General features: G+C 40.9%; 1 protein-coding gene across 1 annotated transcript in view; it reads left to right on the top strand.

Moving 5' to 3' along the window:
• Positions 1–22,693, top strand: part of Pcnx4 (pecanex 4) — a 39,875-nt gene that overhangs the window by 5,452 nt on the left and 11,730 nt on the right. The window contains exons 2-9 of the mRNA XM_027418229.2: positions 3,875–4,615; positions 11,722–11,901; positions 12,177–12,691; positions 12,923–13,023; positions 13,126–13,245; positions 15,980–16,343; positions 17,008–17,111; positions 21,619–22,649. Coding sequence (XP_027274030.1) covers positions 3,918–4,615; positions 11,722–11,901; positions 12,177–12,691; positions 12,923–13,023; positions 13,126–13,245; positions 15,980–16,343; positions 17,008–17,111; positions 21,619–22,649 — 3,113 coding nt within the window. The 5' untranslated portion in view covers positions 3,875–3,917. The remainder of the gene's footprint in view (positions 1–3,874; positions 4,616–11,721; positions 11,902–12,176; positions 12,692–12,922; positions 13,024–13,125; positions 13,246–15,979; positions 16,344–17,007; positions 17,112–21,618; positions 22,650–22,693) is intronic.

Here is a 22,693-nt window from a genome sequence, read left to right as displayed (position 1 = left end):
CAGCTTTATATGGTGTCACTTTTCTATCTCCCTTTCTCTATCTTGTTTCCTGGCATCTCTCATAGGGCAAGTGGAGTGTTTTCTTAACTCCATGGAAAAAACTTAGGTACTTCAAATTTTAAAATCCTGACCATCTGCTGGGCAGTGGTGGCACACGCCTTTAGTCCCAGCACTGGGGAGGCAGAGACAGGCGCATCTCTGAGTTCGAGGCCAGCCTGGTCTATAGATCGAGCTCCAGGACAGCCTCCAAATCAACAGAGAAACCCTGTCTCGAAAAAAAAAAAAAAAAAATCCTGACCATCCAATGAGGCTCATTTTCTTGACTAATGGCATCTGCCATAGATAACTCATGCTGGCATGTTTACCCCATCTGCAGGAGTGTGACCTTCTGACACTGTGACACTAGAATACTATTTCAGAACACCAAGCTTAACATCACTGAGGCAGATAAGCTTTTATAGAGGGGAAGGTGCAAAAGGAACTTTATGAAAATTCCTGTCTTAGTGTTCTATTGCTTTGAATAGATGTCATGACCATAGCAACTCTTATAAAGGAAAACATTTAATTGGAGTGGCTCACTTACAGTTTATCATCATGGTGGGTAGCATGACAGCCTGCAGACAGACATGGTGCTGGAGAGGAACTGACAGGTCTATGGTAGGCAGCAGGAAGAGAGAGTGACACTGGGCCTGGCTGACTGACTGAAACAAAGCCCACTCCCAGTGACAAGCTTCAACAAGGCCATACTTTCTTCAACAAAGCTACAGCTCCTATTAGTGCCTTATGGGCCTATGGGGACCATTGTCATTCAAACCACCACAGTTACTCCCCTGACCCCACAGGCTTGTAGCCATATCATAGTCCAACTTCCGAAGTTCCTACAGTCTATCTCAGTATCAGGACTGTTTAAAAAGTTCAAAGTCTCTTCTGAGACTCATGCAGTCTTTTAACTATAATTCCAGTAAAATCAAAATGAAAAAGCAGGTCACATAAGTCTATATAACGGTACAGGATATTCATTACCATTCTAAAAAGGAAGAAAGGAAACATAATGAGGAAATAATGAATTGTACTAAAACAAGACCAAAAACAACATCTGGGCAAACTCCAAACTCTACAGTCTAGTGTCAAAATGCTCTTCAAATCTCCCAACTCCTTTCAGCCTTGTTGACTGCAACACATTTCTTTCTCTTGAGCTGGTTTCACTCCATTAGTACCTCTCCTTGGCAGGTATCCCACCACTCTGGCATCTCCAACACTCTTGGGGTCTCCAAGGCAATCCAGGCTTCACCTTCACAGCTTCTTGCAATGGCTTCTTCTCTATGCTTCCGTGCAGGGACACCGCTAATATATGCCTAGCTTCTAAAGGTTTTTTGTAATTACAGAGGGAGATTCTATAACCCCTTTCTTGTATCCTTGATTTTAAAGCCAGAACAACATGGCCAAACTTCCCAAGTTGTACTTTCTGGGGCTGGAACATGCCCCCCCCATTCAAATACATTTTCACCAGCTTTCTCATTTTGAAGGTTTCCTTCACTGCCTAAGCTTGGCTGTCCTGGAAACTGCTGTTAGACCAGGCTGGTCTTAAACTCAAGAGATCTACCAGCCTTTGCCTTTGAGTGCTGGGATTAAAGGTGTATACCACCACACCTGGCCCTAAACTTTTCTTTAATTCCTTTTCACAAATTGCAAACTTAGTTGTGTGGGATCTTGCTCTGAGGTCACCACTCCCATTATTCCACTCAGAATCAGATTTTTTTTTTAATCTGTCTACACTTCCTGGTGCCCCTTTTTTCCTCATATTGCTTGCTTGCTCTCTCAGCTTGACCCTTTTTATTATAGATCAGCATAAATGTGGCCACTAAATAACTAAGCAGCACAATCAATACTAGGCTGTCTGGAAGTCACCTCTGCCAAAGCTATTAATCCATAATTTTTCAATTCAGCCTCAGGCAGATTTTTTTGGGGGTGGGGGGGGGACAAGGGCAGGAAACAGCCAAAATACAACGAGAACAATTTCTAGACCACACACTAATATTCTCCTTTGAAACCTCTTGACCAGGCCCCCACAGTTCAAATCACCCTCAGCACCACTTTCTTCTATGCTCCTACTAGTAAGTCCCATTAAATCTCGCTTAAAGTGTCCAAATACTTTTCTAGTCCAAAGTCCCAAAGTGTTCCAGGCAAAAACATGGTCAGGCCTGTCACAGCAATACCCCAGTCTCTGATTTCGGTCTTAGTTAAGGTTTCTATTGCTATGAAGAGACATAATGACCACAGCAGTTCTCGTAATGGAAAAGATTCCATTTGGCCTGGCCTAAAGTTTCAGAGGTTTAATCCATAATTGTTATTATGGATTAAAAGGGAAGCCTGGTGGCATGTAGGCTGACATGGTGCTGGAGAGAAACTGAAAGTTCTGTGCCTGGATCAGCAGGCAACAGGAAGACAGAGTGACACTGGTCTGGCTTGAGCATCTGAAACCTCAAAGCCCGCCCCCAGTGACACACTTCCTGGAGTAGGCCACACCTACTCCAACAAGACCACACCTCCTAATAGTGCCACTCCCTATGGGCCTTGGTGGGGGGCATTTTCATTCAGATCACTACAGTATTACTCTGCTGCTCTGTTATTTTGTGAATATACAGGCTGCTGCTTAAGTAAAAGCTGCACAGAACTAAGGACAGTTGACTAAAGGAGTAAGAACCAAATATTTGCAGTTTAAAGATCATCCTAACTGTGTGGCAAACAGGTATTGCCTGACACAGATTAACTAGACTAGTTTAAAAGGCTATTTAAGGTATTTAAGTTTCTAAACTAACATATGATCCACTGAAGTAATATTTTTCTAACTGATCTTGAAAGACCAAAAATTAAAATTAGTAATAGTATAAAAACTTGGGTTGCTGAACCTATACAGAGAAAAAGGGAACTTCTGATGGTGGAAAGAATTTGACCCACTAATCATGAGCCTAAATAAAGCTCTCAGAGAAAGGGATACCATCTGTGTCAACTTTCCTTTGTTCTTAAGAAAACCAGATAACTACTGATTGTCGGTTGTAAAAATTCCCCAGCCCAGGGGATAATTGGCAAACTCATGTTCCCTGGACCCCATGTCCCTGCCCTATCTTGCTCAAATGTATCTTGCTAAAATATATAGTTTTTGCTTTACTTTGTACTTTGTATGACCTTGAGTAACCATGGAAACTTTGTAATCTTGTGGCTCTCTCTTGGCCTATAAAACACCCCCTCAGTTATTGTTAGGGACCCCTGCCTCTTCTGAGTGTAGAGGTCCCTGCTAGCTTGACCAACAAAGAAACCTTTGCATTGGGATAGTCAGCTCCTTGTGGAGGTCTGTTTGGGGTTCTGGGAACCTGGCATAACAATCTTGTATCAAGCAACTGGTTTTGTTGTAGTTTGGTTTTTATTTTTGTTTTACTTTCAGAATAAGCAGTCAAGAAAAGTAAATAGAATCCACTGCACTTGATATTTAAGATCTTAATGACCTTTGAGCAGAAATAACCAAAACAGGGTTTCTCTGTGTTGCCCTGGCTGTCCTGGAACTCACTCTGTAGACCAGGCTGGTCTCAAACTCACAGATTCACCTGTGTCTGCCTCCTGAATGCTGGGATTTAAGACATTTGCTACCACCTCACAGCCCAAGAATACCATTTCTTAAGAAAATAAGTTAGTTTGGTTATTTTGGGAAGAGAATAAACTTAGTACTAATTATATTGTGAAGGTTGAGAAGGAATCAAGGTTACAATCCTGCCTATAAAGGAACTAAGGAAGTCAAGTAGAAATATGAGCTGCTGTATCTCCTCCAGGTCTTCAGTGTCATCTTTGCACATAGTAATTTGTCTTTTCTTTTGCATAGATACTGCTGGTTATGAAAAAGATGTGACTTTCAGCAATCCTGAATGGGAAGTATGAGTCCAGATGTTCCTCTGCTAAATGATTACAAACAGGACTTCCTGCTGAAGCGCTTTCCACAGACTGTTCTTGGAGGCCCTCGACTCAGATTAGGCTACTGTGCTCCTCCTTACATATATGTTAATCAGATTGTCCTTTTCCTGATGCCATGGGCCTTAGGTGGAACAGGAACGCTTCTATACCAGCTGGACATCCTAAGGGACTACTTGGCAGCAGCTCTCTCCGGAGGACTAATGGTGATCACTGCGTCTGTCATCCAGCTGACAAGTGTGTACGCCAAGAGCAAATCGGTGGTGGTCAAAAGGATGATAGTCAGGGATATCTTAGCAGAGGAGGACGAGCATGAATTTACAAGTTGTACTGGCGCTGAGACTGTCAAATTTCTGATTCCTGGCAAAAAATACGTAGCCAATACATTTTTTCATTCTGTTCTTGCTGGGTTGGTGTGTGGCCTTGGAACATGGTATCTGCTCCCAAACAGAATAACCTTGCTGTATGGCAGCCCTGGGGCAACAGCTGTGCTTTTTGTCTTTGGATGGATAACACTTTGCATAGGAGAATACTCGCTGATTGTAAACACCGCCACAGAGACTGCCACATTTCAGACCCAGGATACTTACGAAATCACTCCTCTCATGCGACCACTTTATATTCTTTTCTTTGTTTCTGTGGACCTTGCACACAGGTAAAACTTATAGAATACTTAGTAACTTGCTTTGTTTCTAAGTGTACCTGGCAAGAGAACTTTCCATAGTGTTTACAAATGATGAGTCAGTGAATTAAAATTTTAGACAAAATCATTGGGATGTTTAGGTTATTTTGATGATTAATCTTTAGGAATGATCTCTATAAAATATCCATACTATAAAGAAGTAGCTAAAAATTACTTTAGAATCAAAACATAACAAAAATACTTTTTTAAAAAAAGGTTATTATTATTATTATTATATACAGTCTTCTGCCTGCATGCCAGCAGAGGGCACCAGATCTTACTCAAGGTGGTTGTGAGCCACCATGTGGTTGCTGGGAATTGAACTCAGGACCTCTGGAAGAACAGTCAGTGCTCTTAACCGCTGAGCCATCTCTCTAGCCCACAAAAATACTTTTGTTTTATTTTGGTTTTGGAGATAGGGTTACTCTGTATAACTTTGGAGGCTGTCCTGTCACTTGCTCTGTAGACCAGGCTGGGCTCAAACTCACAGAGATCCACCTGCCTCTGCCTCCCAAGTGCTGGAACATAATTTTGCTGGGTGGTGGTAGTGCATGCCTTTAATCGCAACTCTAGAGGCAGATGGATCTCTAAGTTCGGGTCCAACCTGGTCTGCAGAGTTCCAGGACAGCCAGGGCTACAGAGAGAAATTCTGTCTTGAAAGATACCTAATTTTTTTGAGTCCTGTGCTTCACTTTAAATCAAGACTATTTTTTTTTTTAATGTGATAACCTGAGAAAGAAGTTAAACTTTAAAGCAGGGAGAGTACATTTTAAGATTCATACACTTCCTGCAAGTGAGTGTTAGTGTTACAGCTCTGGAGGCTGGAGCTGCAGTAGGACAGCTCTGGAGGGAAAGGTACCCTGACTTGTCAGGAAATCAGGACTAAAGCTATACCTGGAGCGGCAATAGGACAGCTCTGAACACTGAATAAGGTATCCTGCTCAGAGATTGGTTAGTTTAGTTAACTGGTCAGGGGCAGAGTTGACTGGTTTCAGGGCCAAACTGTGTTTCTTTCACTGGTCCTTTTTTAGCTTTTGTTGCTCTATTTTTCAGAGCTAAGGCATATTTCTTTCACTGGCTCTGGTTCTAAAGCCAAAGTGTGTTTCTTTGGGTCTGGTTTCAGAGTCAGGGTGTGTTTCTTTGGTTCTAGGTTCAGGGATAAAGTTTCTCTCACTGGCTCAGGTTTCAAATCCAGGGTGTATTTCTTTTACTGGCTCTGGGTTCAGGTTGAGGATGCTCAGGATTGTTTGGTTTCATGTTTCAGTTGGTCAGGGGCAGAGTTGGCTCTGGTTTCAAGTCCAAACTGTGTTTCTGTTTACTGGTCTTTTTTAGCTTTTTGGCTCTAGTTTGGGGGCCAGGACATATTTCTTTCACTGGCTCTGGTTCCAGGGCCAGCCTGGGTTCCTTTGGCTGCCCTTTTACCCTACACTTACTATTATAAAGAGAAAATTAATGAATAGGAAATTTATAATTTTTGTAATAACACTAAAATGTAAGCCGGGCGGTGGTCACATGCCTTTAATCCCCGCACTCAGGAGGCAGAGGCAGGTGGATCTCTGTGAGTTTGAGACCAGCCTGGTCTATAAGAGCTAGTTCCAGGACAGGCTCCAACGCGACACAGAGAAACCCTGTCTCGAAAAACCAAAAACCCAAACAAACAACAACAACAAAAAACCTCTAAAATGTAGACAGAATAATGGTTTTTAGATTAGTTCTAGAAGGAAAAAGTGGGTACTATTTTAAAGGAAACAGTTTACAAAACTGCTTGATACCCCTTTTGTCTTTTCTAAATCTAGTTTCTGTTTCTGTAGATCAAAGCTTTCTCTTTACCAGAGTAGTGGACAGGAAGAAATGTACAGACATGTGATGGAGCAAATATTTATGTGTGAAAAACTTCATTTACTAAAGCCCTAAACTGTGTGATGTCATCTCATGAAGGTGCCTTTGAAAGATGAAAATGTCAAGAAGGTGAACTTTGGTCTGATAGAACCTTTGAAAGATACATGGGAGGGCTTGATCTCTCCATCCCATGAGAGACAGCAGTAACCATCAATAAGCCAGGAAAGAACCACACCGACTCTCTGGCACCCCGATTTTAACTTCCAACTCTAAAAGTATGAGAGCACATTTCTGTGCTCTATGAACAGTCTATGATATTTTGTTGTAGCAGTCCAGGCAGACAAAGGTAGTGAAGTGTTGTTAGTTACAACAAACACCTAAGCAGAAAATGGAGGTTATATAATGAGCGGTTGTTAGAAGCTGGAAGTTTTGGGGTGTGCAGACTCGAAATTGAGACATAAAGCCTAATTCTGATGAGATTGTAGATGGAAATGGGGTATATATTCTTGAAAACCAGAAGAAAAGTAATTCTTTTTTATAAATTGGCAAAGAACTTGGCCAACTGCCCATGTTTTGTCATATAATGGGATATCTGAGAAAGGAAATTTTGAAACAAACATGAGAAGAAGCATTATTCATCCTGACAGCTTACTTTAAAATGCAGAAGGAGAGAGGTGAAGAAAATGTTAATCACGATAAAAGAACCAGAACTTGAAATTTGGAAACTTCCTGATCTGCTTTATGACAGATTCTGAGAGAAGGTTAGCAGAGGCTGCAGCGCCTCTCAGTCAGTCAATAACGATTGCGCCTCTAGAAGCCGCTCCTTTGAAACGTGGTAATGAACTGAAGGAAAGCTACTGAACTTAGATTGAAGTATCAATTGACAGTTATTCAACTGTGAATGTGCAGTGTTGGAGTAAAGGGGAGAATGATGGCCAGAGTGATTGCAACTTTTGGCTACAGGCCTCTGTCTAGAGCCTTGTGGGCAGTCCTCAGAGCCCAGAGAATGATCTCTGCCTGAAGCTATGCAGGTTACAGCCACTCCAGGGTGTGAGACAACAAAGTACAGAACCAGGGCTAAAAGGTGATGCAATTTGTCTTGCTGTATTTGAACTTCCTTGGGCCCAGTCACCTATTCTTTTTCCCTTTCACCATTTGGTATTGAGAGTGTTTGTCCTAGCCTGTATCACCATCCAGTGTGGAAAGCACTCAACTTAGTTCTTCAGGTTCCAGTTGGAATGGAATGGGTGGATTGTACCTTGAGTGTCACCCATAGCTAATGTAGATGGTGCATAGACAAGATTAGGCACATTTGGGGTGGTTTTAGAATTAATGCTAGAAAAAGTTAAGATTTTGGGAACCATTGAGACAAAGATGTATTTTTGTCTGTGAGAAATGTAACGTCTTAAACTCAGGACAAATGGCTAACTGGGGTGCCTATTTCACAAATCAGAGCAGATGCAAGCTGCCAGACCCTCAGAGTCATCCTGGCTGGCATATCCCAGCTCCCTACCCTAAACCTCTCCAGCCCCTGAGCTTCATTCCCCTTGCCCCAGCATCTCTTCCCTACATAACTCAGCCAGCCATTTTGGCTACATGCCCTCTTGGTTCTCTTGGCCTCTTGGCTCCTGGTTCCTCTTGTGGCTTCCTCTTCTCTTCTCTCTTATTGTCTCACTCTTCCTTCTCCCCATCCTCTCGCGGCCCAGTTTAGTCTAGACTATTCCAGATACCTCATATCTACAATAAACCTTCTCCTTATCTTTGGAGCAGTCATGTCCTCATGTTTTCATTCAAGAAGGATCTATGTTGTGGACTGGGCAGGTGTGAAATATAGACTAAGTTGTATGCTGTGCAACCCTAAATGTAATGCAATTAGGAGTAAGGCCTTTGAGGGTGACCAGGTTGGAACATGCAACCTCAATCTGATGGAATGAGGCCCTTAGAAGAAGGGACATAGCAGAGCTGCTTCATCTGTAGTGTGTGAAAGAGCTCTCATTTCCGTTTTCATTGTGATCTTGGACTTCCAGCATCCTCAACTTTCTCAACTTTTAGAATATAAATTTCTATTATTTTAAGACACCCATGTGATTAGAGACTGAATTAAGTGGACATTTGAAAATACAAGGACAGTTTGTGTGCTGAAATTGACCTCAGATGTCCTTAACTCTTAATCTACATTTATAGAGAACAGTGTGAGACCTGCGCAGTTCTTCATCTAAACAGATACTTAAGAGGAGCTTACGTGGGAAGTTTAGTTAGTTTCTGGCACAATCATTTACTAGCAAGTTACAATTAAATGCTTGGTTTTTAAACGTTAGCTATAAAATTGAATGCATGTATACAACCTGTTTTACAAATCCAAGTTTTATAAGACTCAGAATTTCAGAATATATTTTTGTTGTTTTGTTTTTGTTTTTTGAGACAGTCTCTCAAAGTAATCCTGGCTGTCCTGGACCTTGCTATGTAGACCAGGCTGACCTCAAGCTCCCAGAAATCTTCCTGCCTCTGCGTCTAGTAAACCAGCCCACCTCCATCTTAGGCTTGGAAGCCATTATACTAAAGGCAAACTAGGTTCATTCCTCTCTGTGAGTAAATCTGTTACTCAAGGAATGGACTGTGCCCTACCTGTAATCTTAAATACAAATAGTTCTATACTGCCTGTTCCAGGAAATGGCAACCTTATAAACCTTCTGAAATAAAGGTTTTTATGACTTACTTATGTTCTGCTTCTGCGACCCCCACTTCTGTGCCTGCCAAATACCCCATTTGGAAACTCTCTAATCCTGAGCTATAAAAACCTTATCTTCCCCACACCCGAGGCTGATCTCTTGAACCCCACCTTAGGGAGCAACAGCCTGTGTGTATGAATAAAGCTTTTTTTTTTTTTTAATGAATTGGGCCATATTTGGGTTGGTGGCCTTCCTCCTTGCATCTATGGGATTAATACCTCCTGAGTCAGAATACAAATGTGGAAGTTCCTATCCCACTATTTAATTTCAGAAGCCAGGAACTAATGCCTGCTATGCTCTAGCTCTGCATTTTAAAGAGTCCTACATTATTTCATTGTATTTTCTTTAAAACAGCATTGTTTACTATAACTAAAAATACATAAAATATGTCTTACTAAATTCTTGTTGGATTTAATGTACTGTTTTAATGTCTAACGGTTTCACAATTACAAGGCTTTTTTTTTTTAATCTGTGACTAAAACATGAGGCAAAGAAAACCTCACAGTTGTTTTTAAATAATAAAATGACAGTTTTAATGCTGGACAGTTAGCCTTTCATTTCATTTTTAGAAAAATACGTTAGAGATAACAAAGACATCAAGTCTTTGATTAGTAGGTATGACACAGCTAAAGTGTGTATGCTCTCCCACTCAGAACAGAAATACTGAACTGTTTCTTGTTTTATCTCTAAAGATAGCAAAGAAGGCTGAAGAGATGCAGCCCATAACTTTTTCTCTCTCCCACTCTATGGAGTACAGTTGTGTTATGATAAGGACAAATGGCTTTCTATGGATTTTATATTATGAAAAGCAAGTGCTTAGCTCAGAGATGAGATTTATCTACAGAAATGATATACACTTATAGCCTCTTAGCCACCATATGGGCATGGTTCATTTCTTGGCATGTAGATCTTCAGATGTATTGAACTTGAAATATTTTTTAGAGTTGTTAACTTCAAAACCATTTTTTCTTAACACCTGATTTTTTTAATCCTAGGAAATTTTTGTTATGTTATCAGAAATATTAAATATTTTTCCATATAAAGTAATTAACTACAGTAATCATCTTTTGGAGGTCAAGTTATATATGAACCAAAATAACCAGTATTTGGCTAATTTAACTATATGTTTATATTTACTTACATAATATCCTTATATTTGTTTTAATATCTGATAAATACTATTACTAAGATGTTGCTTATTTAGAAGAAAAAGATTTCAAAATAGAGTTTTATTTTGTAAAACACTTCCTGAACTTGCAATTCTCATGCAATTCTGCTTTTGAGTATATTTTCAAGAGGAAGGTTGTCTTGAGAACAGACTAACTTGTTGTCCTTTACCACCTGGAGGTTGCTATGTGTTGCTTGGTTCTTTTTGTTAATTGGACATTCCTTTTCAGAATGGAGCATATTTTATTTTAAATTCCACTACTAGAAAGAGTGGCCTTTAATTTATCACCACATATGAACCCTGTGCTCATTTGTTCCCTGCTTGCAACAATTTGAAAGGGCATACAGTGTGAAGCAGTGTGGTGACTGGTGTAGACCAGACGTGCCCATGAGCAAATACGTGTAGGTCATTGTTTTAGCCGCAGTTAATGTGTGCTTGCATTTAGACTGTAAACTCTTAGAGCTGAAGTATGGCAGTTGTCCTTGATTCTCAACAGCTCAGGTGTTCAAGTGCAATTCTGCTGTAAGTCTGGGTCTTGGTGTTTTTCTCTTGAAAGTCTCTGTTAGTACTGTCACATTATTAGCCCATAGTGTTTGATTAAGTTTACTCCGAAAAATTAGCAGTAGGTTAAGAATGCTTTCCTGTGTCTTAAATTTTTATTAAACCCTTTAAGTCTGTTTTGTTATGTTGAACTCCAAATGTTTTTACTGAGTTGAGTAGCAGTTTCTAACTACATTTAAAGAGGGGCTGCCTGTTCTGAGGAAACTGTATTATACAAATATGTCTTAAACCCCTAACATTGCTGGTCGAAGATAGAAGAGTATTATTATTAATGGTAATTAAGTTCCCAGGGACCTGTCATAACCTAAGCTGCGCAGGGCTATCATCTATAGTGAACTTCAAATTCTGAGGTCTGTGAGAAGGACAGTGACAGAGCAGCAGGGAGCTGCTAAGAAATGCATGTTACTAAAGCTTTGGCCTTCCAAAGTTACTTGCAGTTCTAAAGTCTAAAGAATCATTGGTAGGATTTCAGCCAATGTAGATTTGGGGGAAAATGTGATGTGTCCCTGCCTCATCTATTCAGTTTTTTTTTTTGTTTTTTTTTTTTTAATCTCTGCATTCATTGTTACAGGTGGCTACATTAGTTTCTTTCTTTGCATATTTGAATCCACATATCTATAAAGTTTGTGCACAGCTGAGTTACTTGCTGGTTTAGGGCAGTGGTCACAGTACACACAGATATCTGGGAGTAGAGCCTTTCCTGTAAGCTTGCTTTTTTGTGGTATGTGCTATTTGGTGGGTCCATTCAGTACCTGGTATGATTTAAGTGTTTCCTCTTTCAGGTTTATTGTAAATGTCCCAGCTCTAGAGCACATGAATCAGATTTTGCACATCCTGTTTGTGTTCCTGCCTCTCCTGTGGGCACTCGGGACCCTGCCCCCACCTGACGCTCTCTTCTTTTGGGCAGTGGAACAGGTTTTAGAGTTTGGTCTTGGAGGCTCATCCATGTCAACTCACCTACGGTAAGTTGTTCTGTTTTGAGTTTTGAAGTTTGGTGAAACTTCTGTTTTCACTTTTTCATTACTTATTTAGTGTGTGGGGGGGGTTAAATGCTCTTGTCCTACCATGGCACTTGCAGTAGTCAGTTTTCTCCTTCTGCCACATGGGCTCCACAGCTGGGGTGCAGGTCAATGGCAGTAAGTACCCATACCCAGTGAGCCATCCTGTTGGTCTGATGTAACTGCTTAAAGAACAGCTTTCCTTTCAAGTAAATCTTCTGTCTTCTTTTCCCTTACAGGTTATTGGTAATGTTCATCATTTCTGCTGGAACACCTGTTGTCTCCTACTTCATTCCCAGCACCGTTGGTGTAGTTCTTTTCATGACTGGACTTGGATTCTTACTGAGTCTTAACCTAAGTGACGTGAGCTTGGCCTTCAGGCACAGTGTGGCCAGGCACAGAGTGGGAAGCAGCCATGAGACTTTCCCAGGCAGCTTTGGACATGGGTTCAGGAGGAGGGACTGCCTTCTGTGTACCATTATGCTGGGCGTGGCTCTCCTGGAGGCGGGGCTGCTGCATCACTACTCTGGCTTCTCAAAGGTTTCTGGAAGCAGCTCTCAGTCCGCCCTGGGCTATGTTCTGACGGCATTACTTTCAGTACTGTGTATACTGAGAGAAACTCAGAGCATCTACATCTTTGGAATTTTCCGAAACCCTTTCTATCCAAAGGATGTACAAGCTGTGTCTGAATTCTTTGAAAAGCAGAACAAGCTCTTGAAGATTGGGGTTGTCAGATGGATCTTGCTAACTATAGGTAGGAGGTTACCATCTCCTGGCTCTTACAAATGGTAGTCAGGAAAGAATCCTCATTGGTGTGTAGTTTACCTAATGCTCTTTATGCTTGATTTTTGTTTTTGTTGTTGCTTATTAGTTTTTCAGTTAATTGCTTACATGTGCTCTGGAAAGCTATTTACCAAGATAAACTGTGACAGGAGAGGTTTCCACAGTAATCAAACTCACTTCTGTTTTGTCTGTCTTGCTTTAGTGTCGCCCTTGGCTATGGTGGCCTTCCTTGCACTGGATAGCTCTTTACATGGGCTACACTCTGTGTCTGTCTCCATTGGATTCGCCAGGGCCTTCAGAACGGTAATCCCAGAATGCATTGTGCAGCACTTCGTGGTTTTTATTTAACAGTTTGCTTAGATTATCAAATTCAACCCAACAGAGGTGGATAATTTATTTCTGTAGGTGTGGCAGAGCACAGAAAATGCTTTACTAGAGACGGTAATTGTTTCGGCAGTGCATGTGGTATCCGACACAGATTGCTGGTGGAACAGGAGCCTTGATACAGGAACCAGACTGTTACTGGTAAGTATATTTTTACAGCTCTGTTGAGAGATTTTTTTTTCTTTTTACACACAATAAAACTCAACCTTTTGAAGGCTTTTTATTCATTGTCATATCTTCAGAGTAGTGTGGCATCATTGCAATCTAACTTTTTCAACATTTCAGCTGTATACATTAACAGTCAATCCCCGTCCCACCCTCCCCATCATCTGTACCTATTCCAGACCCAGCCACCACGAACCTCCCTTTCTCTGAGTAGATTTGTATCTTCTGGTTGAATTACCTGAGTGGTGTCATAGAACATGTAGTCCTTTGCCCCTGTTTTCTTCAACTTTTTAATATGCTCTCAAGGTTCATTCCTATAGCATGGATCAGTACTTCTGTTATCAAGTGAATTCCAGTGTGCCCATTTACCGTGTTTGGTTCATACACCCATCAGATGATAGGTATTTAGGTTTCTACTTTTCACTGTTGACAGGAATGTTACTGTGAGCATTTGTGTACATATTTTTGTACAGATGTGTTTTTTATTTCCCATGGAGATGGATGGATGGATGGATGGATGGATGGATGGATGGATGGATGGGTAGATATGTAGAAATCTGGTCATCAGTGTTTCACGCTTCAGGCTACTGGCACATTGCTTTCTGGCCTGACTATACCATTTTGGAAATACACTGTTAGCAGTGTATGAGGTTTTCTCAGCTGGTCCACATTCTCATCAACACTTGTTACCTGACATTTTTATGATGCCGTCTTGCTGTGATTTTGTTGTTGTTTTGCTGTTGTTTTGTTTCATGTTGAAAAGCAGGAAAATGTTCACTTGAAGAGAAAAAGCAGGCATTTCATGAGGGAAGTGTTCAACCTTCATTAATATGCCAGCCTTTTAACAGTAAACATTCTGCATAGATGTTCTCTGTCTTATAAAATGCCCATCATGGCTCAGTAAGTGTTTTATCATGAAGGGTACTAGAGTTTATTGTTTCTTTTTTTTTCTGTGTTTATTAACATAGTGCAGTGTGTTGAGTTTTGATTATTATTCCTAATGACCTACTTGGCCATTCAGGCCAACACTTTTCATATGTTGTGGTGGTATTGAGTTGGCTAATATCTGTTATTTGTATTCTCAAGATATGTGTCTAAGCCATGTGTATATGTGTATTTGTAGCAACCTCTCCTTGTGATAGTGTCTGGTTTACATATCAGGACCACAGAAAATGAATTTAAAAGTATCCCATGCACTTATGTTCTCTGGAAGAGCTGGCAAAAAAATTGGTATTGGTCATTCCTAATGTTTTATAATAGCCAGTAAATGTTAATATTTAAGTGTTTTATAGTTTATAGCATTTCATAATATTGAAGGCATCCATATCTTAGCTGTTCTATGTGAGTAGTTTGGGGAGTCATTATTTTCAGTTGTGTGCCCACTGGCAAGCCCATCGGGCTCCAGTGAACAGTTCTAAACTCAGCACCACACAGATGTCCCAGATTAAACTCAGGTTTAAAAAAAAGTCATGAATGTGGGGGGAAGAATGGAGGCCGCTGAGGTGGGGGGAGATGAGAGAGGATTGTGGCTGTGTAACCAGAATGCATTGTATACATGTTTGAAATTGTGAAAAAGAAAAATTAATTAATTGAAAAGAAGAAAAATTGCAGTAACACAAAGTACTACTTAGCTGAATATATAATATTGAGTCATAAATTTAATCATTGCAGTACATTTTAGAAATGATGTATCTCTAGCAAACCTATACTTTGAACATAATTTAATCTTAGTGAATTCAATGTAGTCTAATTCAATATCAATCTAGTCTTTTTTTCCTTCTTCAGTTAGCTTCAATAAGTGTGTTTTCCTAGAGTTTATCCTAGTCACCCAATTTAATAGCTTGTGATTTACTAATAAGATTTAAGTGGTATAGTATAATTTTGTTATCTTTTGTCTTGATTTTTTTATTTTGTTTTTGTTGTTGTTATTGTTGGTTTTAGAAAAAGTAAGCTTGGGTTGAGTATGTGGCCTACTTGGTGGAGTGATAAGTTTGCATTGAAAGATCCTACAGAACCTGCCAGTGTCAGCAGGGGTCTGTATTCCTAACCTCTCAGGAGATGGAGGCCAAGAGGATCAGGAATTCAAGGTCATCTTCAACTACATAGCAAGTTTAAGGCCAGCCTGGGCTACATATGATCCTGCCTCAAAAAAAATAAATAAATAAAGTCAAAAAGACAAAACTTATTGTGGTCTTAATGAAAATGGTCCCTATAGGCCCATAGGAGTGGCACTATTAGGAGGTGTGGTCTTTTGGGGTAGGTGTGTCGCTGGGGGTGGGTTTTGAGGTCTCAGATATTCAAGTCAGGCCCAGTGTCTCACTCTCTTCCTGCTGCCTGCCAATCTGGATGTAGAACTCTTGGCTCCTTCTCCAGCACCATGTCTGCCTTCATGCTGCCATGATGATAACGGACTAAACCTCTGAACCTGTAAGCCAGCCACAATTAAATATTATATATATGCATGTGTGTACGTGAGTAACTATGGCCATGGCGTCTCTTAATACCAATAGAAACTCTAAGACACTTATAAATGTAGATTCTTGTTTATTAATTTTGAGGTTGCAGAAAATTATAACAAGAAATTGCATGCTAGGGCTGTTCCCTCAAAATACTAAGGCAGTAATATAATTATGTTTTTTTTTCCTTATGTGTTTTTTGAAAATTCATAAGGCACTTGCTAAGGTAAATAATCATTTTTGTGTATCCACAGATTGGTATCATGCGAGACCGTTTGCTTCAGTTCATCACTAAATTACAGTTTGCTATGACTGTACTTTTGGCATCATGGACAGAAAAAAAGCAGCATAGAAAAACAACAACAACTTTGTGTGTGCTCAACACTGTATTCGCCCCCTGTGTATTGGTTATCATAGTGTTTTCAGCCCTGCTCTCGGCTCCTTTACTGCCCCTCTTTACTCTTCCTGTTTTCTTGGTGGGGTTTCCTCGTCCAGTTCAGAGCTGGCCAGGGGCAGTGGGCACTTCGGCTTGCGTGTGCACAGACACAGTGTTCTACCACCAGATGGTCCCCAGGTTGACCACAGCACTGCAGACTGCGATGGCAGCTGGAAGTTTAGGTGAGTGGTGGGCTGTACTCAAAAAAGTTCTTACTGATCTAGTTGAGGTACCAAAACAAAAAGAAAACAAAAAAAAACTTGTGATCCAGGTTCCAATACTTTGATATATAGGCAGAAACTAAATGTGAAATAGAATTATATCTCTGCTGCTTATTTAAAATAAAAAAATTTTAAAATTTATTTTTAAAATAAAAAATTCCCAGGGAAAATTTCATAGGGTGATTTGACAGCTTAAAAAGGAAAACATTTGCTTAAATAAACGCAGATGGCAGGCTTACCATTGAAGCCTACAAACACCTTTCTGTTCATAATTTCCATGAACTTATAATGAATTTCCACCAAATGGATACTGTAGGTTCCCTCCATGAAGAGGGAAGCCAGCTGCTTATGTGGGTCACCCTGCCTAGTACATCCTAGTACAGAGACCTGTAAAAGGTGTACTGTTTACATAAACGGTGAACGCCAGTCAAAGACCCTCACCAAGGGCCCACTCAGAGTCCCTTGATACGAAGTGGGCTCTCTTTTCTGTTCTTGACCTAATGATGGGCAAACTCATTGAAATAGGGTTCTGGATATTTCATTTCAAATATTTATAGGACAAAATAAAACAAGCTTGGAGAGTTAATATCTTACTTTTCCCCCTCCCTTTTCTAATTACTTTTAGGTCTCCTCCTCCCTGGCTCTCATTACTTGGGCCGTTTTGAGGATCGTCTAATATGGATAATGGTCCTAGAGCGTGGCTATCCTTACTGCTGCATTAATGTTAAGGTCAGTAACACTTGAACCTTCCCCAGTGGTTTTTATAGAGCATATGTACAATTTCACCTGTTATGTACACATCAATTACTTAGCTTGAAGGAAGCGCATCTTAGTTGAGGAAAACACCTAATGATTTTTAGAGGTATATTTCATTCAGCACATATTGATAGATGATTCATGCTGATTGCATACTAGAACATGGTAACAAGACCCACATTACTTTCTAGTCTTTTTAAAAATTTATTATTTTATTGTGCTTATGGGTGTTTTGCCTGCATGTTGCTTATGGAGGTCAGAAGAGGGCATCAGATCCCCTGGAACTGGAGTTACAGATGTTATAAGCTACCATGTGGGCACCAGGAATCGAACCTGCGTCCTCTGGAAGAACAGCAAGTGCTCTTAACTGCTATGCATCTCTATAGCCACATCTCCTAGTCTTGCTCTTGTCACCCATGTATAGTTGAGCATCTCAAAAAATGTGAATTAGTAATTTCTTAAATTCCCGTTTATCATATAAACATTTTTGGTTCACTAAAAAACATCTCTACATGCTGTGCACCATTCTTCCTTCTTTTAAGGGCCAAGTACCTTATTAGAATGGTTTACTCCAAATCTCGTTTCATTCTTCCCATCTGTCCTCACCTTCCTCAGGTTTTTGGCTCTGTCACCAGACCTGTACTTGTCAAAGTCCTCAGTGACTCTCACCTTGCTAACTCCTGTCTTTGTCCTCAGACCCGTCCCACTTGGCTAGTCAGCAGCTGTTGACATGATACTCTTGTTCAGAGTCCCAGAGCCCAGCAGTCCTCCGAGACCCCTGTCCTTCTGGTTGTTTGGATCAAAAGTAGGGCATATCTCTGTGCTCCCCACATTCAGTCTGCAGGGACTCTTTATCCTGTTAGACTGTATCTGTCTCCATCACTTTTCACCAACCTGGTCATCTTCATTCCTTACCCACCGCAGATGATTTTAGTAGCCTCTTTATCTATTATCAGCCAAAATGAGGTCAGGTCAGGTCACTTCTCTATCAGAAACCCTTTAGTGCAGTGGTTCTCAATCTGTTGTGACCCTTTGGGGGTTGCAGACCAGATATCCTGCATGTCAGATATTTACATTCCTATTCATAACAGAAGCAAAATCACGGTTATGAAGCAGCAACAAAATGTTATGGTTAGGGGTCAGCACAACATAAGGAACTGTATTAAAGGGTTGCAGCATCAGGAAGGTTGAGAACCACTGCTCTAGTGGCTCTCTTTCATTTAAAGCCATGGCCCTAGTCAGGCTGCTTTAACTTCTATTCCAGCCTGCCGGCTGTTTCCTCTCCCTTCGGATAATCAGTCATGTGGCTAAATCCCTACAACTTCAAGTCTGTACTCCAGGGTCTTCTCCTAGGTGTTACAGCCATTGTGTTTAAAACTACAGCCTCTCCCATCCCACTAGTCCTAGCCCTTGCCTTGCCAGCACTTACACCTTCTAAAAACTAAATAAATGGTTGCTTTTTGTTGATTGTCAGTGACCCTCATTAATGTAATGTCATGGGGACCCAGAGCAGACCTGTAATAAATAGTCCTGAGTCTATAGTGAGTAGCTACATTCCTTGTCTTAACAGAGACTGGATGAAAGTACTGGTGACCAAAAATCTGTCCCTGTGCAACAGTGTTTCTTACAATTGAGTCCCCAGTTTAGTTGCATTAACTGCAAATGGAAATGCCTGAGTTCCACCGTGGACCTCCCAAATCAGAAACTGGGTGTTTCGGGGAAGGCCATTGCTATACTTTAAGGTGTCCTCATGCCATTCTGAGTCACCTAAAGTTTGCTCTAGAGTCACCTGTACAAGTCTGAGAAGGAAAGAAGATACATGTAGACTATCATGAGTATTTTTGCTTTATTTCATTTTTAAATCGTATGGTTTACTATTACCCAATGACATAAACACTTTTAATGGTGTTGCATGATTTACACACTATTTATAGGTACCCATTTGTGGGGTTTGTTTGTTTGTTTTTTGTTTTTACAAAACTGCTTAGGATTTACCACTTATTCACATTTGTAATACTTTGAAATTTACAAAACTTAATCTTCATAAACCTACTTACTATAATTTTTTGTTGTTGTTGTTCTTTGGTAACTTGATACAGGCAGACAATGTATTTAGATCATATCTATGCCCACTCCATCTTCCAACTCCTTTGCAGACCCTCCTCCATCTAGGTCCCCAGCCAGCATCATGGTTTGTGGTTTTTATTTTTTTATAAATCACTGAGCCCAATCAGTGCTGCTAGTGTGCTGAATGTGTTCGAGTGTGGGGCCACCTGCTAGAGCATTGACAACCTAAGTGGGCCACACCCTGAAGAAAGCTGACTCCCCTCCCCTGGCAGTCATCAATTGCAAAAGCTCCTAAGCTAGGGATGAGGCATCATGAGGCCTTCCCTCCTCTGTCCACACTATCCACGTTGACCCTTTGGTCTTGTGCAGGCAGCCACAGCTTCTGTGGATTTGTGAGGGCAGAAGCTTTGTCATATCCAGAAGACACTGCTTAGCAGCAGTCCTCCCCAGCCTCAGGCTCCTAAAATCTTCCTGCTCTGCCTTGCTGATATTTGTAAGCTATGTGACATAGATGCCCACTTAGGGTTGAGCACTCCACACTCATTTGTCTTCTAGATTTGATTTTTTTCCTCTGAAATAATAGGAGCCTCAGAGAAGACGGAAGATCTTGAGATTATGTGTAGCAATGGTGTGGTGTGGAGCAATGGCTTAAAAATGGGTTACAAAATATACATAATAAGTTATACAAAATATACATAAATAAGTTAACAACTCTAATAGGGAAGAGTGAAGTGATATGTCCTCTTAAAGAAGTCATCAATGTGTCTAAAATTGATACAGGAACATAGTCATTCAACACTTACTTGTGCATATCATCTGTCTATAGGTACTGGTTAGACATTGGGAATACAGTCATAACCAAAGACAGCTGCTCTGTGAAATTTATGCTGCAACTGTGTTGAGACAGACAGTAATTAAATAAATGTTATTAAAAATAAAATAAGAATATGATTTGATAAATTATGGTACTTCCATACATTAGAATAATTATCGTAGTCTCATTTTTTAAAAAAAAAAGTAAGGTGAAAAGAATACAGAACTAGAAACAGCTGGCCTGAACAAGGAGGAGCTCATGGACCCCAGACTGACAGCTGGGGCAGAATCAAGCCCCCTGAACGTGGGTGTCAGTTAGGAGACCTGGGCAGTCTATAGGGCCTCTGGTAGTGGAACAGTATTTATACCTAGTGTATGAATGGACATTGGGAGGCCATTCCCCATAGAGAAATACTCTCTCAGCCTAGACACACTGAGAAGGGCCTAGGCACTGCCCCAAATGATGTGACAGACTTCGATGATTCTCCCATGGAAGGACTCACCCTTTCTGTGGAGCAGAAGAGGGATAGGATGAGGTAGGTGGGGGCCATGGGAGGATGGGAGGGAGAGGGAACTGGGATTGATATATAAAATAAGGTTGTTTCTAATTTTTAAAAAAAGGAATACAGAACTATTGCAACATACTTTACAGTTCTGATTTTACTTCCCCCTTCTCCCCTACTAAGTAAGTCTGACTTAGAAATTTTTTTCTCTCCATTTTTTATTTAAATTAGAAACAAGATTATTTTACATGTCAATCCCAGTTCCCTCTGCCTCCCCTCCTTCCCTACTCCCCTCCTCCCAACTAACACCCTACCTATCCCATACACTTTCTGATCCCCGGGGAGGGTGAGGCCTTCCATAGGGGGTCTTCAGAGTCTGTCACATCCTTTGGGATAGGGCCTAGGCCCACCCCCTTGTGTCTAGGTTCAGGGAGTATCCCTCTATGTGGAGTGGGCTCCCAAAGTCTATTCCTATGCTAGGGATAAGTACTAATCTACTACAAAAGGCCCCATAGATTTCCAAGGTCTTCTCACTGACACCCATGTTCCTGGGGTCTGGATCAGTCCCATGCTGGTTTCCCAGCTATTAGTCTGGAAACCAAGAGTTCTCCCTTGTTTAGGTTAGCTGTTTCTGTGTGTTTCACCAGCCTAGTCTTGACTCCTTTGCTCATCAGTCCTCCTTCTCTGCATCTGGATTCCAGTTCAGCTCAGTGTTTAGCTGTGGGTGTCAGCTTCCACTTCTACCAGCTGCTGGGTGAAGGCTATAGGATGGCATATATTGACTTAGAAATTTTTAATGTGTGATTCAACCTTGACAGCAGATAGTCTTATGAAAGTATGGGCATACTCAGTAACCAACTTCTTGTGGAATTTTCTCTAATTTCTTTTAAAATAGTAGGAGCCTTACTTTTAATGTCTTTATCCATCATCAAATGTATTAGATGATAAAAAGTTTAAGTGATAACTCTTCTTAACTTGGAGTTTGCTTTTTCTTTTCCTTTATCTGTATGATGAGACTCCATTGCACTCATGAGACTGGATTCTGTTCCCTGGGTAAGAGACAGTCATGAACCTGAGTGCTTCTCTTTCCTCTTTAGGGGTTAGAATTGCAGGAAACGTCCTGCCACACTGCCGAAGCCCAGAGAGTAGACGAAGTGTTTGAAAGTGCTTTTCAGCAGGAACACCTACAAATGTGCTCCCTTAATGAGCACGTGGGGAATATCTTGACACCATGCACTGTTTTGCCCGTGAAACTCTACTCTGATGCCAGGAGTGTCCTGTCTGGCATAATTGATTCTCATGAAAACTTGAAGGAATTTAAAGATGACCTTGTTAAAGTGCTTGTGTGGGTGCTTCTTCAGTACTGTTCTAGAAGGCCCAGCCCACAAGAGAATATTCACAAAGCTGAAAACAACAGAGAGGCCTCACCGGTGGCCCTACCTGCCTTGAACACTTCGCCGTGCCCCAAATTCCTGGAGGACTCAGAGAGTCTAAATTCTGACACTTTCCATGACTGGTCTGATAGTAGTATTTTTGATGATGAACCAGCTATCAAAAACAGAAAAGAAAAACTTCAGTTCAAAGATCTACCAAGTACAAATTTGCCTATTCCAGGGTCAGTAGACTCCCAGAGTGAAGACGATCATTCTACAAACACAGCTTCCAAAAATGATCTTTACAGGACGGTTTTGTTGGGATTCCCTGCTGTTGACAGGGGCAATCGAGAAGATGTGGCATACATCCCTCTCGTGGAGTTCAGTTGTTCGCAGTCACACTTGCTGAGTTTACCGGAAGAATGGAGGTCTAACTGTACACCCCGTTCCAGAATAAGGGAGGCAAGCCCCTTGTTTCCAGAAGACTGGTATCAGTTTGTTTTAAGGCAGTTGGAATGTTTTCACTCAAAAGAGAAATCAGGTGTACTGGAAGAAATTGCCAAGGATAAAGCTCTGAAAGCCTTGTATGTCCATACAGTAATGGCTTGTTATATTGGTTTATTTGGATCAGACAATGTGTTGCCTAGTCCTGGTCAGATAGTAAGAGTCTACAATGGTGGCTTACCCTGCTCTGGCACCTTGGATTGGCTCTCAGAAAAACCAGAACTGTTCCAACTAGTTCGGAAAGCATTCAGGTAAGTCGTTTTAATTATACACAAGTTGTTCTTTTTTTTTTTCA

The sequence above is a fragment of the Cricetulus griseus genome, chromosome 5, assembly GCF_003668045.3.
Source record: "Cricetulus griseus strain 17A/GY chromosome 5, alternate assembly CriGri-PICRH-1.0, whole genome shotgun sequence".
Classification (NCBI taxonomy): domain Eukaryota; kingdom Metazoa; phylum Chordata; class Mammalia; order Rodentia; family Cricetidae; genus Cricetulus; species Cricetulus griseus.
The sequence above is the reverse complement of the archived record's forward strand: the minus strand, read 5'-3'. Positions and strand labels throughout refer to the sequence as shown.